Raw genomic sequence first — 23,925 nt, 5'->3', positions numbered from 1 at the left:
GTAATTATCATTTCACTATAGTTTAATTTGTTATGTCTTTGCTAGTCTGTGTTAATCGGAGAAGTTAAACCCTCATATTCAACAGATCAGTCTTGGGTACCACTGTGCTATGATATATTGAGACTTGAGGGTGAGTGGCATAACACTTCTTATATTTATTTTGATGTGTTATCAATTGCAAACTTAGATTTAAATTGCCATCTTAATAAATTATTGCAAACACATCACAATAGCATTTAACAGCTCATTTAAATTGGCTTCTGAGGAGACATTTACTTGTATAACTATGTTGACAAAGCCTTAATAGAATATTTGTTGCATAATGTGGTTGAGTCTCAAGCTGCAAAATGAGAGGCTTTCCCATGGTAATTCCAGTTAAGGTAAACTATAACAGGATTCTTCAGTAACTTCATGGGGTTTTTTAACTTTATGCCACAGATGGAGGAGGGGAACCCAAGTGAAAGAGGATTGCCACAAATTGCTTCAATCATGAGCAGAGTTAGAGACTTGAAAAGCAAATACAGAAATGAAGACAATATCACAGATGAGCTTAACTGTACTAAAATCTCAGCTGACACAACAGGTATGTGTGTTTTGTTACTCTTGTCACTTATGCAACAGATCTTAGAATCATAGAATAGTTAGGGTTGGAAGGGACCTTAAGATCATCTAGTTCCAACCCCCCTGCCATGGGCAGGGACAACTCACACTAAACCATGCCACCCAAGGCTCTGTCCAGCCTGGCCTTGAACACCACCAGGGATGGAGCATTCACAACTTCCTGGGCAACCCATTCCAGTGCCTCACCACCTTTACAGTAAAGAATTTCTTCCTTATATCCAATCTAAACTTCCCCTGTTTAAGTTTGAACCCATTACCCCTTGTCCTGTCACTACAGTCCCTGATGAAGAGTCCATCCCCAGCATCCTTATAGGCCCCATTCGGATACTTGAAGGCTGCTATGAGGTCTCCACACAGCCTTCTCTTCTCCAGGCTGAACAGCCCCAACTTTCTCAGCCTGTCTTCATACGGGAGGTGCTCCAGTCCCCTGATCATCCTTGTGGCACTCCTCTGGACTTGTTCCAGCAGTTCCATGTCCTTTTTATGTTGACGACACACAAAACTGCACACAAAACTGAACACAACTGCACACAGAGGTCTCATGAGAGCAGAGTAGAGGGGCAGGATCACCTCCTTTGACCTGCTGGTCACACTCCTTTTGATGCAGCCCAGGATACAGTTGGCTTTCTGGGCTGCGAGCGCACACTGAAGCCAGCTCATGCTCATTTTCTCATTGACCAACACCCCCAAGTCCTTCTCTGCAGGGCTGCTCTGAGTCTCTTCTCTGCCCAACCTGTAGCTGTGCCAGGCATTGTTCCAACCCAGGTGTAGGACCTTGCACTTGGCATGGTTAAACTTCATAAGGTTGGCATCAGCCCACCTCACAAGCGTGTCAAGGTCCCTTTGGATGGCATTCCTTCCCTCCAGCATATCGACCGATAACGTGTCATTTGCAAGCTTTCTGAGGATGCGCTTAATCCCACTGTCCATGTCACTGACAAAGATGTTGAACAAGACGGGTCTCAACACCGATCCCTGAGGGACACCACTCGTTACTGATCTCCAGTTAGCCATTGAGCCGTTGACCACAACTCTTTGTGTGTGGCCATCCAGCCAGTTCTTTATCCACCGAGTGGTCCATAAATCTTAACCTAGACTGAGTGAAAGAACCGTTAACTGAAAGAATTTAAGGCTTAGCATTTCTTTGGTATGAACGACCACGAAATACATTTCATCTCCCCTTGTTTCTTTAACTGTAGTGCTCTAATATTTAAAACATAAGTCACTAGTCATCTTGAATGAAAGTATATAAAAAGTGTTTTCCTCTTTTAACGCTTACTGCAGTTTTAATCAATCTCCTTTGTAATTTTTCTGTCAGATAACTCGGGAACTGTTAATCAGATAATGATGACGACAAATAATCCAGAAGATTGGCTGTGTTTTTTGCTTAGGCTAGAGAAAAAGGGTATTCCTCAGAAGGATGTTAGCCTACTAAATAGACTCATTGGTCGCTACAGTCAAGCGGTGACTGCATTACCTGCAGAAAAGCACAGTCAAGATGAGAGCTATGCTCGCATCCTCGTGAGATTTGCTGAGTTGAAAGCGTAAGTATAAATGTTCAATGTAAGAACTTATCTTTAAGAATTCTGCATTTTATTAGCTGATAAAAATGGCTTGTTCTCATTAGTGGTTTCTGCAACAAATTACTTTGTGTGGATGTTTTCATATTGGCTTCTTGAAACTCTTGAACAGTTTTGACTCATCACTTATCTGTCATCTCCACAATACTTGCATTTTTTTGTATATGCTCATATACATAATTGTTCAGAGTTATTTGATTTAGAGACACTAACACACTTTTTTGGGGGGTTCTCTGTGTGAGGTATATAGGGAAATAGTGCGAGACTTTTTTTCAGCTTTATATTTGAGCTCAAAAGAATCTGCATGGATAAAATCTGATATAACTTTGGGTAACTATAATCTGTATATTAAACTGTGTATGTGGTAGTTAGCATTAGTTTCCATGTGGTGTTCTATAAGTGATTTGGGTGTGAGGCAGAAAACTTGCTATTATCTAATCCATTTAGTCAAACCTTAGTGGTCTTATGCATGTCTCGTCTGCTTTATCCCTCACCTAAGACTGATCCCAACTATACTAAACTAGCTGCCTTAGGATAGGAAGAATGTCTCGGAACATCCTTCAGTAATTCCATGCTTATAAAATTAGTTTTGGTTGTGGTCATTTATTTTTTTTATTCAGTCCAAGTTTGAACAGTGTGTGAGTTGTTCAGACATTTTCAGGCATAATTTGGGACAGGGATATAACTTGATTCTTTGGTAAGGAGTTCTTTTGTCACTTGAAATATTACAGCAAGTATTTTGATGAAGAGCTGTGTGTTAACTTGCAGCAATCCTTAATAATTATGGTTGAGCAGGTGATCTTCCAGTGAATATAGCTAGTCTTTTCTCACATGTATAACACCAGAACATGAAATTGTTTTTGACTGATCAAGTCTAAAAAAGAACAGCAGTGTTGCATGTCTGTAGCTTTTGGAGATTAATATTATTCAGTGAGTAGTTAGTTGGATCTTCTGTCTTTGGCATGTTTACTTGTTACTTGTAACTTTCTTGGTGTTTTGAGTTTCCCTAGTGTTTCATGGAACTCTGTCTGGGGATGGGTGAGCAGTCCACAGAGTTTGTGGGTCAAGGTTAAAGGGAGAGCAGTGATGGGGGACATCATTGTGGGGATCTGTTACAGACCACCTGATCAAGAGGAATCTGTGGATGAAGTGCTCTATAGGCAGATAGGAACAGCCTCACGCTCACAGGCCCTTGTTCTCATGGGAGACTTCAACCACCCTGACATCTGTTGGAGTGAAGGTACGGCCCGGCACAAGCAATCCAGGAGGTTCCTCGATTGTGTGGAAGACAACTTCCTTCTGCAAGTAATAGAGGAGCCGACAAGGAGAGGTGCCATGCTTGACCTCGTGCTCACCAACAGGGAAGGGCTGGTTGGAAACGTGACGCTCCAGGGCAGCCTTGGTTGCAGTGACCACGAGATGGTCGAATTCGAGATCCTTGGGACAGTGAGAAGAGCGTGCAGCAAGCTCACTGCCCTGGACTTCAAGAGAGCAGACTTTGGCCTCTTCAGGAACCTGCTTAGTAAGGTTCCATGGGACACAGCCCTAGAGGGCAAGGGGCCCAAGACTCTTGGTTGTTATTCAAGGATCACCTGCTCCAAGCTCAGGAATGTTGCATCCCAATTAGAAGGAAGTGCAGCAGGAGAGCCAGGAGACCTCCTTGGATGGATAAGGAGCTGCTCAGGAAAATTCAAAGGAAAAAAGAGGCTTATAGAAGGTGGAAGCAGGGACAGGTGGCCTGGGAAGAATACAGGGATGCTGTCTGGGAAGCTGGGGACCAGGTGAGGAAGGTTAAGGCCCAGTTAGAATTGAACTTGGCTAGGGATGTTAAGGATAATAGGAAGGGATTCTATAGGTATGTAGTGAGTAAAAGACAGACTAGAGACAACGTAGGCCCCCTTTGGAAGATATCAGGAGAACTGGCTACTCGGGATTTGGAGAAGGCTGAGGTTCTTAATGACTTCCTTGCCTCCGTCTTCACTGGCAAAGTCTCTGACCACACCACCCAAGTCTTGGAAGGCGAACACAGGGACTGTGAGAATGAGGACCCTAGGCCCACTGTAGGAGAGGATCTGATACAAGACCATCTTAAGAACCTGAACATACACAAGTCCATGGTACCTGACAAAATCCATCTGCGGGTCCTGAAGGAGCTGGCGAATGAAGTTGCTAAGCCACTGGCCATCATATTTGAAAAATCATGGCAGTCAGGTGAAGTTCCCGACGACTGGAAAAAGGGAAATATAACCCCCATTTTCAAGAAGGGGAAAATGGATGACCTGGGGAATTACAGACCAGTCAGTCTCACCTCTGTGCCTGGCAAACTCTTGGAGCAGATTCTCCTGGAAGGCATGCTAAGGCACATGAAAAACAAGGAGATGAGTGCTTGGTGACAGCCAGCATGGCTTCACTAAGGGGAAATCCTGCCTGACCAATTTGGTGGCCTTCTATGATGGGGCTACGAAACTGATGGACAGGGGCAGAGCAGTTGATGTCATCTACCTGGACTTGTGCAAAGCCTTTGACACTGTCCCACACGACATCCTTGTCTCTAAATTGGAGAGACATCAATTTGATGGGTGGACCACTCGGTGGATAAATAACTGGCTGGATGGCCGCACACAAAGAGTTGTGGTCAATGGCTCTATGTCTGGCTGGAGACAGGTAATGAGTGGTGTCCCTCAGGGATTGGAGTTGGGACCGGTCTTGTTCAACATCTTTGTCAGTGACATGGATAGTGGGATTGAGTGCGCCCTCAGCAAGTTTGCTGATGACACCAAGCTGTGTGGTTCGGTTGGTACGCCGGAGGGAAGGGATGCCATCCAGAGGGACCTCGACACGCTTGTGAGGTGGGCTGATGCCAACCTTATGAAGTTTAACCATGCCAAGTGCAAGGTCCTACACCTGGGTCGGAGCACTCCGAGGCACAGCTATAGGTTGGGCAGAGAAGAGATTCAGAGCAGCCCTGCAGAGAAGGACTTGAGGGTGTTGGTCGATGAAAAAATGAACATGAGCAGGCTTCAGTGTGCGCTCGCAGCCCAGAAAGCCAACCGTATCCTGGGCTGCATCAAGAGGAGCGTGACCAGCAGGTCGAAGGAGGTGATCCTGCCCCTCTACTCTGCTCTCGTGAGACCTCACTTGGAGTATTGTGTGCAGTTCTGGTGTCGTCAACACAAAAAGGACATGGAACTGTTGGAACAAGTGCAGAGGAGGGCCACGAGGATGATGAGGGGACTGGAGCACCTTCCGTATGGAGATAGGCTGAGAAAGTTGGGGCTGTTCAGCCTGAAGAAGAGAAGGCTGCATTGGAGACCTCATAGCAGCCTTCAAGTATCTGAAGGGGGCCTACAAGGATGCTGGGAAGGGACTCTTCATCAGGGACTGTAGTGACAGGACAAGGGGTAACGGGTTCAAACTTAAACAGGGGAAGTTTAGATTGGATATAAGGAAGAAGTTGTTTACTGAGAGGGTGGTGAGGCACTGGAATGGGTTGCCCAGGGAGGTTGTGAATGCTCCATCCTTGGTGGTGTTCAAGGCCATGTTGGATGAGGCCTTGGGTGACATGGTTTAGTGTAGGGTGTCCCTGTGCATGGCAGGGTGGTTGGAACTAGATGATCTTAGAGTCCTTTCCAACCCTAACTATTCTATGATTCTATGATTCATACTTGCCTTCTCTGTTCCTGGCTATTAGTTTGACTATTACCATCTATCTTGTCTCTGCTCAATTTTAGCTTTGGTTAAAATCCTCTCATCGCATGACTTCTTAGAGTGCTTCCAATTTTTTTTTTTAAGCTATTGCAAGTAGAGTAACACTTTGATACATAGGTGCTCCCTTTGGTGGGAGAAGAAAGGTGCTTTTCATTAGAGTTGTTTGTTCTCTGAAATACTTCACTGAACAGGAAGTAGGTGTCACAAATCTTCAGAAGCAGTGAGAATGGCTTGAGATTTTAGTGTCTATTGGCATCAACACTGTTTTCATCTGATCAAAGCTGGATTATTCCATTCTTGACGTTGGACCTATATTGTTCTGGTATCTTCTGTAGCTGCAGTTTGATTATGCCAAAACCTTTTGACCTAGTATGATACTGAGTTTGTTTAAGGAACCATTAAATGTACTGTGAAACAGGTGAAGGTGAACAGTCAGCTGTGTCTGTGTTTATCTGTATTGCACATTAACTATGCCAGGCCTGTTTTCATGTAATGCTTCTGACTGTAGCACAGTGCCACCAAGTGTGTGGCACTTCATGCCTGTTGCTAACATTTAGGTGTTGTCTACATATTGCCATCCAAGTTATTGCTGCTATATACAGGAAATTTATTTTTAACCTGCTTTTTGAAAGTGAATGTAATTAATGTTACAGCTTAATTTCTGTTACTCTGACTTGCCTGCAGATGGATTATTCTGTGCTTGTCTTGTTGGTTTGGATGATCAGAGCTGTATGTGTTAAACTTACTGGAGTTCAGTAACATGCCTAAACTGAGGCTTTTCTTGTTCTTAATTCCACAGATTTCTACTGGAAACACATTCTCTTTAGCCTTGCATTGCATTTCTCCTATATTTTTTTTAAGCTATTGTATAAATTTTTCACTGTCCCCACTTCTATGCATTGCCTTTGCTTGCCTGTTGAACCAACGTGGAATTCTGGAAGAAATTCATTTGTTTCTTGATTGTGGCTTTTACTAATAGGTGTTAATTTTTTTCTTTGTATTAAAAGGGGAAGGGAGTCCAGTGAAACATAATGTTAATCTCTTATTTCATAATGATATGGGTCCAGACCTTTTGTATCTTGGCTAGTATACTTATACTTAAGCTGCAGATCCTCTCGAATATTTAAATCTTGTACTGTGATGCAAGCATCGTAGTTGTCCTATTGTGCCAGCTATAGCTGAATGCAAAACTAGAGTTAAAGTTTAGTAAAACTATTAAATGTGAAGTATCTTGTCTGGATTTTGTGGCACAATCTCTGTTTTTGAAGTATACCATGTTTGCCACTGCTGCTTCTGGTGTGTCTGCAGAAAACAGGCTTGAATTCACCTTTGCTACCAAATTTTAATGATAAGACTGTTATCTAAGAGTATGGGAAAAAAGGGGATGAATTATATACATCTTCTAAGGAGTCAATGTTCGCATGGAACTCTATCAAGAATTAGCTGTTGGGTGAATGTCCATGTACTTTTCTATAGGTATGGTAGTATAGATGTACCAACAAACATGTTCCTTCAGTGGCCTACATCTCTGCCAAGGGAATCTGACAGCTTGGGTGCAGCTGCAGAAGCTCTTTTTAATGTAGAAAAGTTTATAACTGCTAGCAAAATTTTGGAGTTCAGCATTGATTTATTATGATGGTTTGGAACCTGTGACCATATTGCTGCAGGATTTAACAAAGTGTATATAATGTTTCTTCTGGCTGATGCGATACATTTTTCCATACTTCTTGTATCAAAGTAATCTCCTCCCTGTTCTTCTGTCTTGCAACCTCCTTAGTATAGGAGTGGATACATCTAGAAGAACAGAGATTTTGCTCTGGTTAGTGTCAGCATGTAGCCTGGAAGGGCTACAGGTGGGTGTTCTGAAGAAAAATATCTATATGTTTTGCAGAATAAGTTGTGATGCTTAATCTTCCGGTTGAGCACATTCTGGGTTTTGGAAAGAGTATCTTTCAATGATTAGTTTAAGACTCCTTTCTTATTTGTACTTTACTGATGGTTCTAAGGAAGAGGAAAAACTTCAGCTATAAATGGATTGCTTTTCCAAAGTTACCTAAAACCATCACCCAGTGTGTGGAACTTCATCCTTCTTACTCAGGCTCTCCACCTTGTATAACTATTGATGTGCTGTCTTTACAGTCTTCAAGATCCAGAGGAGGCACGGGACCAATTTCATCTGGCCAAACTGAACTGCAAGAAATTTGCTTTTGTGCATGTGGCTTTTGCACAGTTTGAGCTATCACAAGGTGTGTAGATAAACTTGTTTGGTAATGGTGTTCTGGGTTTTGTTGTTTTAAACTTCTGCACTGTTAAATAGTTCACAAGGAAACAGATTTTGAATCAGGAAAGAAAAATCTGGATTTTCTTTTTTGATTGAAATTTAACAGGACTATGTTTTTAAGCACAGTTCTTGATAGGTTTTTTTTCTTTTTAGCAATAAGATAAAAATTAGCAGTGGTTTCTTTTTCATCTTTGATCTCATGGTGGAAGGTATGTGTAAGGCTCTTGCTGTGTTGAAAAATGATGCTCAAATTTGGGTGGTAATCTCCTTTTATATACTTTCAGCCTGCTTGTGGAAGAAATTGTCTCATTCCAAAGAATCTTCTAATTGGAGATGTGTTGGGTGTGTGTTGGCTTGGTGTTGGTTTTTTTTTTTGTTTGTTTTTTTTTGTTTGTGGTTTGTGGTTTTTTTTTTATATATATATATTTTATTTATTTTATTGTAATTAAGACAAAATGTGCTGTAATTTGGTCCAATTAAATTTTTCCCTCTGCTACTCAGGCTAAGTAGCTAGCAATTGGATTTTCATTGATTCTTTTGTTTCCTATTCCATTGTTGAACTTTCATGTTGGGACAGTGGAGATGGTTCATATCTTCTTTGCTTCATAAATGTTGTGTACTGACTTTGACAGCGTCATTGCTGCCACGTTCCAATTGGGAGGCAGTTTGTCAGTATTTAAAATAGAATGGTAGTCTTTGCCATATAGTGCCATACAAAGTTTTAGGCAAGCCATTCTAATAAGAGAATGATGTCTCTTAAAAATTCTGTTTTCCTTCTGTTTTTCCCTTTGTCTTGTTCCTTGGTATACTGGATCTGGTTTGGGTGGGATTAATTTTCTTATATGATGCTGTGCTTTAGATCTGTGACTACAACAGTGTTGATAACACACCAGTGTTTTAACTGTTGCTGAACAGTGCTTGCACAGTGTCAAGGATTTCTGTTTCTTGCTTGGCCTCTTCTCTGCTTGAAGGCTGGGCATCGGCAAGAGGCTGGCAGGGGATGCAGCTGGGACAAAAGGAGTATTTCATACCATATAGCATCATGCTTAGCAATAAAAAACTGCTAGGGGATAGCCTTTCCTCAGCAGCAGATGTTTGGAGACTGGCTGGTCTGTTGGTAGGAGGTGATAAATGATTGGTTTTGTACCACTTGTTCTTTTCTTCCTTTTTCCTTCTCTTATTAAACTTTGAGGTTTTTTCCTTTGCTCTTCCAGTTCCCTATCTAGACTATTCTAGATTAATTTATGTTCTAATATATCTAGAACAATAGGTCTTCAATACTTTGGTCCATTAGTCTACAAAGCTCACCTGGGCTTATATCACGTCTCTCCTATTGTGTGTAGGAGATGTGGCTGTGGTCCTTGGTAGCAGGGTTGTGCTGCCTACCCACATATTTTGGATCATATTTTGGGGTGTTGTCTTAGTCTTCCTTCCATGGGTGATTTGAGTAGTGATCTATTTCACTCTGTTTATCTCCTTCCTTTAATAGCTTGCTCTATCCAGAAAGACAAGCATGTTCCCTTAAAGCTGTTTTCTTCTTTGAAAGAAGCAGCCTTGGTGGGTTTATTTTGAGGTTCTTGTGGTTTTTCTTCATGGTTTTTGTCAGTAACATGCAAGCTGTTGTATACTGCCTAGTATGAGAAATTCCCCCCAGAATTAACTATGATAAATAATTAAAGGAGATTAAACTTCTGTTTAATCTGTGGTCTGTTCTACACTATGTGAATACATCTACGTACTTTATGTACTATACATGCATCATATACTATGTTCTACACTATGTGAATACATCTGACTTAATATTCTGTTTAGTTCTGGTTTTTTACAGGTAAACCTACTACCAATGGAAAATAGACTTTTGGTCCAGTACTTTATTTAACTGTATTTTAGGATACAATTTCGATGTTCAAAGTGTCTCATGAAGCAGAGCCATTTAATTAAAATCAATAACTAGATGCTCATTTGTCTTCTTGGGCTTTCCTTTACAGACTTTAATCTTTTGTATTTCCTTGATTTGTAACTGTTCCTTGCTGCTTAGGAAATGCGAAGAAGTGTAAGCAGCTCCTTCAGAAAGCTGTGGAGTGCTCTGCTGTTCCACTAGAAATGTTGGAAACTGCTCTACAAAACTTTGATTCACAAAAAAGGCAGTTGCTTTCAGATGAGGAGAAAGAGAACACAGCAGGTAATTGCAGTTACTTAAGATGTTGGTTGACTTTATGCATGTTTTAATTCTGGATTGGAAAAAAATCTTTCTAATGTTTATCCATTCTAGAGAACTCATAATCTGCTATTGTCTAATAAGCAGACATTTATCTTTCTCTATCTTCTTCAGTGCTTGGTTCCATTTTCAGTGCAGTAACCTGTAGCTTGTAAGAGCTGTAGGATTTACAAGCTGTAGCTTGTAAGAGCTGTAGATTTGTTTCTTTTGAAATAAACACAATCTGCAGTATTATCTGAATAATTCTAACTAATTTACCTATAGTATCAAGCACACAAGAGTCTGGACTTCAGAGCACATTTGGAAATCGCAGAAGCATGAAAAGGAACGATTGTGGTGAAAATTCTTCTACTGTTACCAGACCTTTGCTTGGGTAATGGCTTGATTTCTTCACTTTAATTTCTTAAAACATCATTTAAACCAAAACTAAATGATGTTGTGTTTTCTTTTTTCTTGCCTTCAGGGAGGAAAAATCACAGGAACTTGATGCTCTAGTTAATTACCACAATCCATTAAGACCACTAAACAAATCTAACCAGGTAAAACATGTAACACTTTGTTTCAAAATATTAAACTTATCAACTTCTGCTTTACACAATTGATAACTTTCAATTTCTCCTAGATCTGCCCCTTTGGGAGGGTTCCTGTTAAACTAGTAACTGATGATGATGATGTGGAGAAGACAGATATCCCACTTACAGCTAATGTTATGAAGAGGTATGGCTGCTGGGTTTACTACAGCACAAAAGATTTTAATACTCATTTTCAACAGTGTTTTTATTGGACAGTAGAAATATAAGATGTTAATGTTAAAATTGATCTAAATGTCAACAACAAGGTCTTGTAATGTCAAAAAGATTTTTAAATGCTCATTTTTAGCATAAATCGCATGATAATGGTTATATTAAGAAAGTGATCATACTTGTTTTATTGTGAAGTAGCTGTTCAGTGGGAAGAATCTGCCAATTAAAATAGCACTTTGTTACCTGACTGTAACAGAGCCTGAAAGTAAATAGGAGAGCTTTTCCCCCCCCCCAGTCAAGCCTGTTATGCTAACTTTCTTCCTCTCTTATTGCTGTGTGATTAAATTCATGCTGAAATAGGAACTTGTGGGAGAAACATGTAGCTAAAGGGTAAAACCCACATACTTAAACTCTCAGAAGATAACAAAAGCATGATATTCTGAATCTCTGAATGTAGTCTATTAAGGTATTTTGCATAATAGTATTGTTCTGTCAGGATATAAAAATACCACACTATTGGGGTTTAGGATCCTAGCCATAGTTTATTATCGTTTTCTATGGAAGACAACCAATTCTGTTACTTCATAGAATGATGTTGGCAGTGCTACAAGGGGTTTTTTTTTGTGGTGTTTCTCACTTGGCTGTCAGAGTAGATCTGCCTTTCTGTATATCTGAAAGTTGTAGTCAAAAGTCTTTGTACAACTGCCTTTTTAATCTGGTTCACAAAAGGTGATCACTATGTTATATGTTGGCATGTTAACATAATTAACAATGGTGTATCAACAGGCAAATATCAGGCTCCAGGCTTACAGCCTTCATTGCACCTTTTCCACTGTCAGAACCAAAATCTAGTGGGAGTGATTCATATGACCTGAGAGACTTGAAGGTAACTCAACTCTTATTTTAAAAATAGGTATAAGGAAATCTACCTGACTGTCCTATGGTATTGGAAAATAAAATAACACCTTTTTTTTTTTTTTTTTTCCAATTCAAGTGAAAATTCCACCTTATTTCTATTGTTAAGTAATCTGTTGTGAATAGAAACATTTGTTGTAGCTTTTGTGGTTGAAAACTGTTATGCATAATAAAGTCAAGAATAGAAAGCCCTTAGCTCTTTATTATAGAAACTTTATGGTGGAATTTCAGAATGTTGATGGATTTAAAAATAGTATCTTAGTTTGTTTATCCTGAACTGTTTTCTGAAGTGTATTTGCTTTGTGATCCATCAGTCATTAATTACCACAAGGAAATGTCTTTTGGACACTGTGCTTAAGATCTCCTTTGGTTAGTTTTAGATGCTTTTTGTTTTCTTTAGTCCTTAAACAAAAACAAGAAAAATCTTTACATTTGCAGATGTTGGATGAGAGCAGCTCAGAAACAGCTACCAATTCAACTGTAACTCTCAAAGCAAAAAATGGTACAAATCTTGCGGTGAAAAAAGAAGGTAACTATTAATATGTGATGTTCTTGTAGTTCTTATAGGTTGCCCATATTTTCTGAAAACGGACTTAAAATTGGAAGTATTGCAATAAGCCTATCATCAGTGCTTTACAAACCTGGGCCGTGTCCCAGGATGTTGTGCAAATTATGAATATAATCTTGTTCTGTGTGTTGAAGGCAATAACTGTGTCTCTGTTACAGTTACAGTAGTATCCTAAGATTTTTCTACTCGTATCCTAAAATTTTCCTATGAAAGTTGCCATGTTACTACACTGAACTGAATGTGAATCCTGAAGATTACATTAATGCCTTTTAATGCATGATTCCAGTAAGTCAGTGGTGTTTGTTTATTGTGACTCGGAAAATGAGGTAAAATTCTTCTAGAGACTGTGGGAGAAATCTGCCAGAGACTTTCAAGTACTAAATATCAAGTCTTTTTAATAATCTGATTCATTTTTTTTTTTTTCCCCCTTCAGAAAATGAAGTCCAGCATCAGCAGTTGAAGATACCAGAGCTAAGGAGTCTGGAAAGTCAACAGCAGCAATCTAGTTCTGGTGAAAGCTATATAAAGCAGTTGGATCAGATTAGATTAAGCTGTGTTAACACCAGAAAAAAATGGTCAAGTCAAGAAGTGACACAGAAAAGCTGCTATAAAGAGGTAAATTAACAGGAATATGTAGTAGTTTTCTAGCTGCAGTAGCCTTCACATGTTGAAAAAACAATTTCTTTGTTCTGAATTGTGGCTTCTTGTGTAGAATAATATCATGCTTTGCCCACTGTAGGGAAAACAGTCAAGCCTTGAACAATATGGTCATCCCGTTTCAAAAGGATTATCACCACCAGATGCTGTTAGTAAGAAAAGTGATCCATTACATGTTTGTGGAACACCAAGCACCAGATACAGTGATTATATGGACTGGTAAGCTACTTCTTAGAGCTGCACACTCATGAATGGTAGTCAATCTCTGGTAAGACTTTAGCAGTTTTTATAACAGGGTTTAAGTTTTTCTTTAGATAGCAAATGATTTCTGAGTGTTTCCAGTGCTTGATGTCAAATGCCTGACTTTAAAATTCATATAGCATTTTTTAGACTGATAACTGGATATCAGCCTAGTTCCCATGATGCAAGTGTTAGTGGGCTTAAAGTGTGAGGAGTCTAGGTGCTTGCAGAATTGAGCACTCAAGTTAGGAAATGCTAGCACTTGTTTATCTATGTAATCAGAAATTGGGCATAAACCCCTGTGTGTGCATTGATGAATCCTCCTAATTATATGATTAGTTACTATTTTGATAAGTCTCTGGAATGAATCACATGGGTAAAGTGTGCAATGAGTAACGGCTGTTCTTGTTGGTATGACCTCTGTAGCTGTGGAATTTAGAATATATGTAGTGAATAAATCACATCATCTCATAGTGGAACTTGATAAAAGTAGTCCTTGAATAGATTCTGTTCTTGCTTCTTTCAAACTTTTGGTAATACAAATTTATTTTTTTGTAAATTAAGCTATCATTACACACATGGTAATGTACATGTATGTACAGCACATGGTTAATATGCACAACTGTTGAGTGCTTTTGTGTTCAGTGAGAACCATGCTTTTGACTTTTTTGCAAAGTTCATCATTTTATTATCTACAAAAAAAGTCCTAGGCATATGAATTCTTTTCCAGTTCTGATCTTATCATCACTTTATGCACATACTGTAGGGGGGGAAATAAGTTTATTTGGTAACATAATATACAGTAAATACATCAAGGGAACAAATAAAAAAAAATCAAGGATTTCTTGCAGTCTTTAATTTTCTTAAATACATCATGTTTCTGCTCATATACAGCATAGTTACAGCTCTCAAAAAACCTTCTCATGATTGCCTCGAAGTTGTTTGTCACAATATGCTCACTTTAAATTCTTCGTTTAAAAAGGTTTTGAATAAAGAACAGTAAGCTGAAGAAAACCAACTGTGGTGTGAGCTATCTTATGGTCTTCTAGTTATATGGTACTTTCACTTTACAGTTTGTGGGGAATATCCCTATATCCACCTAGTATTTGGATATGGAGATTTAATTAGTTACTATTTTAAGAAAAAAATTCCGGAGTATGTTATAGTGTACTTCTAAAGGACTTCTAAGTGAAGAAGTTGAAGTGGTCTTAATGTTAATTATTGAATGTAGCAGAGGCTTAAATTTTTGCTAGTCAAATAGGGTTTAACTTTTAACCTTTTTTAGGGTTTAATTTTTAAGTAGCTTTAAACTTTGTTAGAATAACTTAAAAATACAACTAAATGCACACACTGTTCATAATTTCTTTTAGTTTCAGAACGCCAGTTGTAAAGAACAACTTTCTACCAGGATGTCAAATTTCTACTCCGTACAGCCAGCTCCCATATTTCCTACCACACACTCCAGCAACTCCATTTCAAAACCAAGTTGGTTTGCAGGTAACAATTTTAGGCTGTCTTCTGCTATTTTTCAGTACATATTTTTGTTGGAGACTTCTATAGGTTAAATATATGAATGCATTTTTTATCTAAAGTGCTGTTTATCTTTCTGGAGGAAAAACTGAAATACTCTGCTTATTCTCAAGATAACTGTTTCTTCGTATATTCTTCATGTATATTCTGAGTTTAGGTTAAAAAGGTCAGCTCTTGAAAAATCAGTTCAGTTGTGTCAAAATCCTGAAGTCTTTATGTCTGAAATTGTCTATTTCATGAAGTAAGATATGAGGAGCTCAGAAGTAGAGTGGCTATTTTTGTTCTGTTATGCTTTTATAGTGGTACTACCAACTGCAGTGGAGTACCTATAAAGAGAAGCAGCGTGTGTTTAAAAACCATGAGTCTGAGGGAGGTAAACAATGAAGAAGGAACATAATTCTTCATTTTAATGCATTTGTAGTGGCCTGAGATCATGTAAAATTGGTTACCTTAGATGGGTTGTACATTCAGGTAGACAGAATTTGGGATAGGTTTAATTTATTTAAAGTTTGTGGCTGTTCTGCAGCTTGGTGTAGCACGTATAGGCAATACAGGCTATTTCAGTTTCACGGCAGTGAAGTTTGCTAGTTAGTAGCTAACTTCAAATAAAATAGTAGGTTCAGTACAGCTCTAAGTATGCTGACATTGAAAGTCTCTTTGATAATCTAGGTATGATAGTTTCCAACACTACCTGTAAAGAGGGAGGTGTCTCTAATAAACTGAGAAGCCTTCGTAAAGATGACGCTTTTCTTGATTTCCAGTATGAAAAGCATTAGTATCTTTTTAGAAGTTCAATGTTAGATGCCAAGTGATGATCATTATACAAATACTTTAAGCTATGATGATATTTAGCTTTCAGTTAGAGTTTAGCCTTACACACTTTATCTTGCTCAGAAAGACCAAGTCAACTTATTAACTTAAAAAGCAGAGCGCTACCAAGTCCTGCTGCATATATACCAATAGTTATTTTCTTACTTCTTTCTATGTTTGCATAGGTTCCAGCTTCTATACCTTCAAATGAATGTCTTGCCATCAAAGGAAAAGTTTATACGATATTAAAGCAAATAGGTAGTGGAGGCTCAAGTAAGGTAAGATGATTTTCTATCCTTTTGTAGTCACTCATATACTTACATAATAGTAGTTGTATTGTAAGCATACATATTAAAGTCATTTAAAGAGTGCCTAGTACTAACGTGTACAAAGTGTTTTATCCAGAGAACCTAGACTTTTTTTTTTTTTTCAATGCTCTGCTTAGACTTTATCCCTCATGGATGCAAAAGAAACATAGCACACAGATTAGATTTGGTACAATGCAGTTTTATCTGAGTCTTCAGATAGCCTGCAATAATAACTGAATTAAGGTATTATTTTGAAAACTATTCTTCAATTATTACAGGATGTTAAGCACAGTGCTGTTAACTTTATTGGGGAAATAAGGTAAATCCCGGAAGGAGGGGTGGTGTTGAAGTGAAGGATGAACAGTGAACAAAACTCTGAACAGATGTGGTCAGAACACTGAATGGAAGCTACAGATCTGGGAAAAAGTGATCACCCAACTGTCGAGAGCATTTAAAAACATTTCACTTAAATCAGTAAAAAATTGTGGGAGCCTGCTTCCTTTTGTTTTCTGCATAAAGGCCTGAAGATAGATGGGTTGAATATGATTTCTGTGGTGGAATGAGTATTAAAACTCCTAATAAAATTGTTTTTTCTAAGATGTGCTGCATTATTGCTGTACATCTTAATTTTAGGTGCTGTTGTTTAGGGTGGTATGATTAGATGTTGGGAAATACATGATTTGTAAGGTTGATTTTCCTGGTCTGGACAAACCATCTTGTATTACTTCTGTAACTTGTGTGAGAAGTGGAGTGTGTGACTGAAGTGGTGAGTGAGTTGCTTTTTGTAAAGAAATTTGAGGCCGCAGGAGCTTGGGTAACAGTTTTGGCAAAATCTCTTGTTCAGAAGAGAGAATTGTAACCAAAAAAACAACACAAACAGTTTTATGTGACTTAAATTTCTCTTCTGTCTGCTTCCGTCTGTCTTCCACACTTCTGCTTCACTTACTGCTTCTGTCTGTGAAGACTCTGTTACTAACCACATGCATAGCCTAAGGATTTCTGTAAGGGGAATTTGACACATGCATGCATTGATTAATCCTCACTAACAGCCTATGTAGTACTTAATCTGCAGTACATGGAAAAATCCAGCTGCCTTCCGTTCATCCACTAAGTGGGTGACCCTATTGCTGAAGGATATAAAATCAGTTAAAAGGACCTGCCCCTCATCAATCCATGTTGACTGTGCCTGATGATTGCATTGTCCTTTAAAAGCCTTTCAAGAGTACCCAGTATGATCTTTGTAATTTTGCAAAGAGCTGAAGTTAGGTTAACGGGTGTGTGGTTTCCTGTTTCTTCCCTCATGCCCTCCTTGTAAATTGGAATAACATTGGCTCCAATCAGTGGAGACCTCCAGGAAGAAAAGCTTCCTGTGTTGGCAGCGTACAGTTGTAGAATGGGGCAGGATGGAGGAGGGCCTCTGCATGTCAGTTAGTCCAGTGCTCTTCTTAAAGCAAGGCCAAAATAGAGCAGGTTGCTTGTGGCCTTTTGTAGTTGAGTTTTGAGCATTGCCGGGGGTGGAGATGCCACAGCCTCTGTGGATGACCTGTTCACCTGTTTGTCTACATGATAGTGAAAAATTTCCTGATATCTAATTATAAGTTTTCCTTGATGTTAGCTGTGCCTGTTGCCTCTCATATGCAAATAGCTGAAGACAGCAATAAGATTCTCTCTAGCCTTTTCATCTTAAGACTGAATAGACTCAGTGCCCTCGGCCTCTATTGTGCTATGTGGTCTAACATCAGTCATCTTTGGTGTGATGAAATGGATGTGCAGTGTTAGGTCAAATCCTTAGCTCTGTGGGAGGTGTTATTTTGTGTTCTTTATCGTAAGATCATTTCAGACTTCTGATCAAATACACCTAGTGAAATACAACGTGGTACCAAGATGGTTTCTGATAGATGTCTGTTTGTTGTAACTGGTGGCTTCTTTCTTAATTTTTTCCTTATGCTGTTTTATGAACTTCTTTGTAAATTTAGCATTGCTTCTTCCTTTTGAAAAGGTAGAGTTTTCTTTGAAATTCTGGCTATGGTGAGGTAAAGTACTATAGTATATCAGAACTAAGACTGAATGAAGCTATTAACTGGTATTGTTTTGCAGGTGTTTCAAGTACTGAATGAAAATAAGCAGCTGTTTGCTGTCAAGTATGTGAATCTAGAGGAAGCTGATCAACAGACTGTTGAGAGCTATAAGAATGAAATTGCTCATTTGAGTAAACTGCAGCAACACAGTGATAAGATCATCCGTCTTTATGGCTAGTGAGTAAACAATTTTATTAAACTTGTATCTTTTTATGTAAAGAAATTGCCTTAAATTTTACCATAAGTATATTTCTTTGTTTTCAGTGAAATTACTGATCGTCATATCTACATGGTAATGGAGTGTGGAAATATTGATCTCAATAGCTGGCTCAAAAAGAAGAAAAAAATTGATCCATTGGAACGAAAGAGCTATTGGAAAAATATGCTGGAAGCTGTTCACACAATCCATGAATATGGTATTAAATAATTATAGGTATTTGTATAGGTTATGACAGAGATGTGTTTAAATTTTGGAAGTGGCACTGCTTTAATTTTGGTGTAAGCTTGGTGATCTTCAAAGATGGGTATTTATTGTCTTATGAAAAATTTTCAGTGAGAGAAGTAAATCTTGATGCAGAGGTAGACTGATTTTGCAGACTTAAAGGGATCTCAAAGTATTACCATTATATAATGCTTTCTATTTCCTTGCAATACCCAGAAAATAATCCTTTTTGTATTGGACTACATTGTATGCTCTAAACACTGCTTGTTCTCCGTTAAATTTCAGCCACTTGTCCTCTCCGAAAAGCTATCATTAATGTCAAAACTTCGTACACAGCTCTGTTGTCTATCAGCTTTTTCTCACAGTTCTTCAGGTCTTCCTTTCTTCTTTACCTGTGTAATTGAAGTTTATGCATATGTATTGTTTGGCTTGTAACATAAAGGAGAGTAGATTTAGATCTTTTTCCTACTTAAGAAAAAAAGTGAAGAGACCTGCACATATAGCAGAAAACATCACCTCATTACAACACGAGAACACTGGAACATTCAATAATACAGAAAGATAGCTTAAAACATAGGCTACATGCTATTGCGGTGTGTCCTTGAAGTAAACAGTTTTGCAAAATATAAAGATGGACTGGTTGATTATATGGGTAATGACCAAAATTCATAATAAATTTGGTAAGGAAGGTGTTTGAAAAGTCAGTTGTGTAATCCTTAGTGAATAGTACCTTTGAGATAAGGAAGTAGAAAATATCTAAGCAATGTATTTCTTTTAAGTACCTGCTTACTGATTATTGAAGAGAAACCTACAGGAGTGGATAAGCCATTGAATTGCTCCAGAATGGCAGTTCAGGATGACAGTGTACACGTACAGCCTGTCACTAACTGAGAGAAACTGTGCAACTCAAGTCTCTTGGGAGTTATTTTGGGGTTCCTGCAGATCTGAATAAGTAATAATTCAAACTATAAGCTCATGCAAGTCTTAACTGTTTAAAAAAGAATGGAAACACCTATGAAATTTGCGAAGAATAATTTGGTTTTGATCTGGTAAAACTGATCTGCGCCTTGTTTCTATGCAAGGGTTATGGGAACTGAGCAATATAAAAGCCCACAGTGGTAACTTGGACTGACTAAACCTGGGTTGACTTCAAATTTTTTTCTTTTTTTTTCTACAGGCATTATTCACAGTGATCTGAAACCAGCAAACTTTCTAATAGTTGATGGGATGTTAAAGCTGATTGACTTTGGCATTGCAAACCAAATGCAGCCAGATGTGACGAGCATCATTAAAGATTCTCAGGTGAAATACTTCTGGAAAATCAATGTACACTTCTCTGTAGTGTGTATACTGCTATAGTACTTGCTGATTATGTTAATGTAGTGACTTCAATGAATGCTGAATGTTTATGCTGAATGGTTTGTATATGCGTATATAAATATATATATGAATTTTTACATGTTTTAATCTAAAAGAATAACCATGGCCTTCAGCCTTACTGGAAACATTTTCAGGATGCTTTTCAGTGCTTTGGGAAAAAGAATCTTAACTTTTTATTGAGTTAAGTGCATGCTTTACTTGAATATTTTTACATTTTTATGCCTAGGTTGGCACAATGAATTATATGCCACCTGAAGCAATAAAAGATATGTCTTCCTATGGAGAAAATGGGAAATCTCGATCTAAGGTAACACACGATCTTTTTTTCCTCCTATTTCCTTTCTGTTAAGAAGAAAGTAATTCAGCCATATATTTTAAGACTTAGTTTTCTCATAATCTTCCACTGAAACCAGAATAAAGAAGATCCATTGTGCCACAGTGACAGGCAGAGAGTGAAGGCTAAGTTTATTCTTCTCCCTACCTAAATGCATTTTGCAGACAGTGTTTAGAAAAATAAGTGCTGAATTAATCAGTAAAATTGTAAGCAAAACATGGTCATACTTTCAAAGTCTTTTAAGTGAAAGGTAGGTTTTGGAAGAAATGTGTGCTACCTGATAAGGTCTTTTAAAAGATGATGCAATGAAGTCTAGTTTTTTAGGGGGAAACATGTATGAGTTCTGGGTATCCTATTTTTCTGTGCTACAGAGTACGTGTATTGTAGATTTTCTTACAATGTCACCAGGGCAATGGAATGTGAATGATGAGGAAAGTACTGAAGGAAAGTAATTTCACATTGGAAGTCAAACTCCAGTTAAGGGGGTACATAGTTCTGTGGAAAAGTATTTTTGAAAAATCTTATGCATGTGCATATGCGCACTCAAAGAGTGTGACTTTTTAACAGTTAAATAGAAGTATTAATATGTAGTGAATCACAGTCTTGTTTTTCTAAATACAGAATAGAATGTTTTATAGATGGATTTCTTTTGTTAAGGATGAGAGTTTTTGCCTTTTTTACACTTTTAAAAATTGTGGGCCAAGCGCAGGCTTGTTCTGGAGCTCAGCTGACGTAAGCAGAAATCAACCTAACCATTATGCTCCCTGTGTACCTCTTTCCCCACCTCCCTCTTCTCCGCTCCCCCAACCTTATGTGCTTTTCTTAACGTGCTTCAGCTTCAATAGAAGTGGGAAGTCCTTCTGTCACGAATAGCACAGAAGTGGTAGTTGAAATATGGATCTGAATCCACTAAACTAATCCAGAGGAACTGAACTCTGGCTTCCCATTGCAGGGACATATCTGACATATCTCACAGGTTTCTGAATGCTTTTATTTGTATTTACTCATAAATCTGAAATTAGAATCCTGCTGTTAACTAATTATGATTTTAAGTCCAAGTAAAGTGATTTTCAAAGATGATAAAAATAGGTTTCTTACAGAATATTAGTGAATGAAGACACATCACTCTCTTAGTAGATAATGGCATGCTGTCTTGGTGATTTTTGTGTGATAGTTACCAAGATCTGTTATGTTTAACATACAGGGTTAAGTGAAATGACTGTGTAATTGTATGATAAATTAACTGAAGGGACAGTTCCTTAAGTGAGGACTAATCTTGTTTGTTTGTTTTTCTCTGTTTGTTTGGTTTTGTTTGTTGTTGCTATATTAGATAAGTCCCAAAAGTGATGTGTGGTCATTGGGATGCATTTTGTACTGTATGACATATGGAAGGACTCCATTTCAACGTATAACAAATCCAATGAATAAAATGCATGCCATTGTTGATCCTAGTTATGAAATAGAATTTCCAGATATTGCTGAGAAGGATCTTCAAGATGTGCTAAAGGTATCTGTCCTTTAAGATTAATTTTGTGTCAAATAATGGCAATTTTTTTAAAGCATATTTTCAAAAACTGAGTTATGCCTGAGAAACTTCTCTCACAATTAAATGCTCACTGCTACTTGTAGTGACAGGCCTTGTTCCAAAAGAATTAAGCTAGAACTGCTTCATATAGCTTCCATGGTAAAAGTTTGGCTTAACTCCCTTGGCTGAACAACATAAAGTAAATACAGTAGCTTTTGTACTGACCATCCCTTTCCCTCACCCTGCATATCTGTCTGCTTTTAAAACTTGGTTCATGCTTTTACTCAAGCCCTGATTGTGTTGCTCAGCAGATAATAAACTGAAATCCATAAAAACTTATTCCCTTAACTCTCAAATCTGTGTCTTTGTCATTTGGAATAAAAGGATATTGTAAGTTCTGGTCTTCACCTTTTCTGACATAATTGCTTGAGTAAAACAGGATTCTAAGCTTTAGAATAAAGATAATTGCTAATGGAGGCAATTAGGTTAATTTGGGTCTTTGGGTATGAATTTTAGCAGTAAGTAGTTCTGACTTGCATCTACACAGTCCTTTCAAGATACTCACTGTTAATTCGTAGGAAAACTCTTAATTTATAGGCAAAGCATCTTCCTTTTTTTTTTTTTTTTTTTCATTTGCAGCGCTGTTTAATAAGAAACCCTAAACAAAGAATATCTGTTTCGGAGTTACTGGTGCATCCATATGTTCAAATTCAAAGTCATTGTCAAACAGGTACATTTATTTTCAAGTATGCTTTTATTAAATAGTATTTATAATTCTGTTTAAGAAAACAAAATGCTTTACTCTTACATGCACTTACCACCTGTTGATGTAACAGTCTGTTTTGTTTGCCTGTGGATGTTTCAGAAAAAACTTCAGTATTTTAATTTTTAAGGCTCTTACAAACTGCCCTGGTAATTTATACATAGTTGTATACAGCTTTAGCATAACTGTAAATTAATTGCAGGTGCTCCAAATGCAAAAGGAGCAACAGAGGAAATGAAACGTATCCTTGGCCAGCTTGTTGGCTTGAATTCTCCCAACTCTATTTCTAGAGCTGCTAGGGTAAGTAAATTGTTTGCGTTTTGTGTGAGACTATGTGTTCATGCGAAGGTTAGGATATTTGATAGTGAAAGCCAAAAGAATACATCCATCAGAGCTTTTAACTACAGCTGGAAAAAAATTGCACTCGTAGTGCTTTAGTTTACAAGCATGCAGAATCTCCACATCCTTCTGAATGGGAAGGGTTGAAAGGTTGATGGTAGTCTTGATTTTTTTTTTTTCTTTTTTTCTTTCTTTTCCACCTCCTACTACATCTGTATTGCTTTATTTCCAAGTCCCCCACTGCTCTAGCATCTCCTCACTAAAACAGTCCTTACTGTGCAGCCTTGCTTTTAAGCTGCCCGAAGCTGTAGTAGATCTTCTAATTTAAGAACCATTATTATGGAGAAATGATCTAGTATGCAGGCTTTTGGACTGCAGCTGTTCTTACTTCCTGGAAGTGGCTGAATTGTTAGCACATCGCTACATGTAGATTAGTCCCTGTTTGTTTAGGTATTCCAGCCTCTGCTTACTGCCTGAAAGAAAACTTAGTAACTTCTTACCAGCTTGGTTCTTCCCACCTAAGTTGTCTTAAGTATGTATATACTTTCTGATTTGACAGAAATTTTAATAGGCATCTGGAATATTTCAGTATGCGGTGACTAATTTCAAGTGGCAATGTTTGTTATAAAGATATAGTTTGGATGCATATGTGATACAACTGTTTTGATTAACTTTCAGACTTTATATGAACAGTGCAACAGTGGTAAAAGTCTTGATGTATCGGCATTTGCAAAACATGGGAGTCAAAAATCATGGACCACAAAATGATATACTACTGTTCAAGATGCAACAGAGATGTCTGGTCTGTTCAGAAGATATTTTGTGCTGCTAGCTTTTAAAAGGACACTCAGCATAAAGCTCACTTTTTTTAAATGTTCTTTGTGT

General features: G+C 38.1%; 1 protein-coding gene across 1 annotated transcript; it reads left to right on the top strand.

Annotated features, from left to right (window-relative positions):
* Positions 1-438: 438 nt before the first annotated feature.
* Positions 439-23,808, top strand: TTK (TTK protein kinase; the record flags this gene model as incomplete). Its single annotated transcript, XM_080616517.1, has 21 exons — positions 439-583; positions 1,940-2,165; positions 8,049-8,155; positions 10,229-10,372; positions 10,673-10,781; positions 10,872-10,947; positions 11,031-11,125; positions 11,938-12,037; positions 12,505-12,595; positions 13,068-13,249; positions 13,374-13,510; positions 14,902-15,028; positions 16,057-16,149; positions 18,277-18,434; positions 18,522-18,673; positions 19,877-20,001; positions 20,306-20,386; positions 21,744-21,920; positions 22,578-22,668; positions 22,904-23,001; positions 23,719-23,808. The coding sequence occupies 21 exons, from the start codon at positions 439-441 to the stop codon at positions 23,806-23,808; spliced, it is 2,604 nt and encodes an 867-aa protein (XP_080472643.1).
* Between the last annotated feature and the right edge of the window lie 117 nt (positions 23,809-23,925).

This window comes from Psittacula echo (genome assembly GCF_963264785.1).
Source record: "Psittacula echo genome assembly, chromosome: 4".
In the NCBI taxonomy this organism is placed as follows: Eukaryota; Metazoa; Chordata; class Aves; order Psittaciformes; family Psittacidae; genus Psittacula; species Psittacula echo.
Note: the sequence above shows the minus strand (reverse complement) of the source record. Positions and strands in the feature narration are given on the sequence as shown.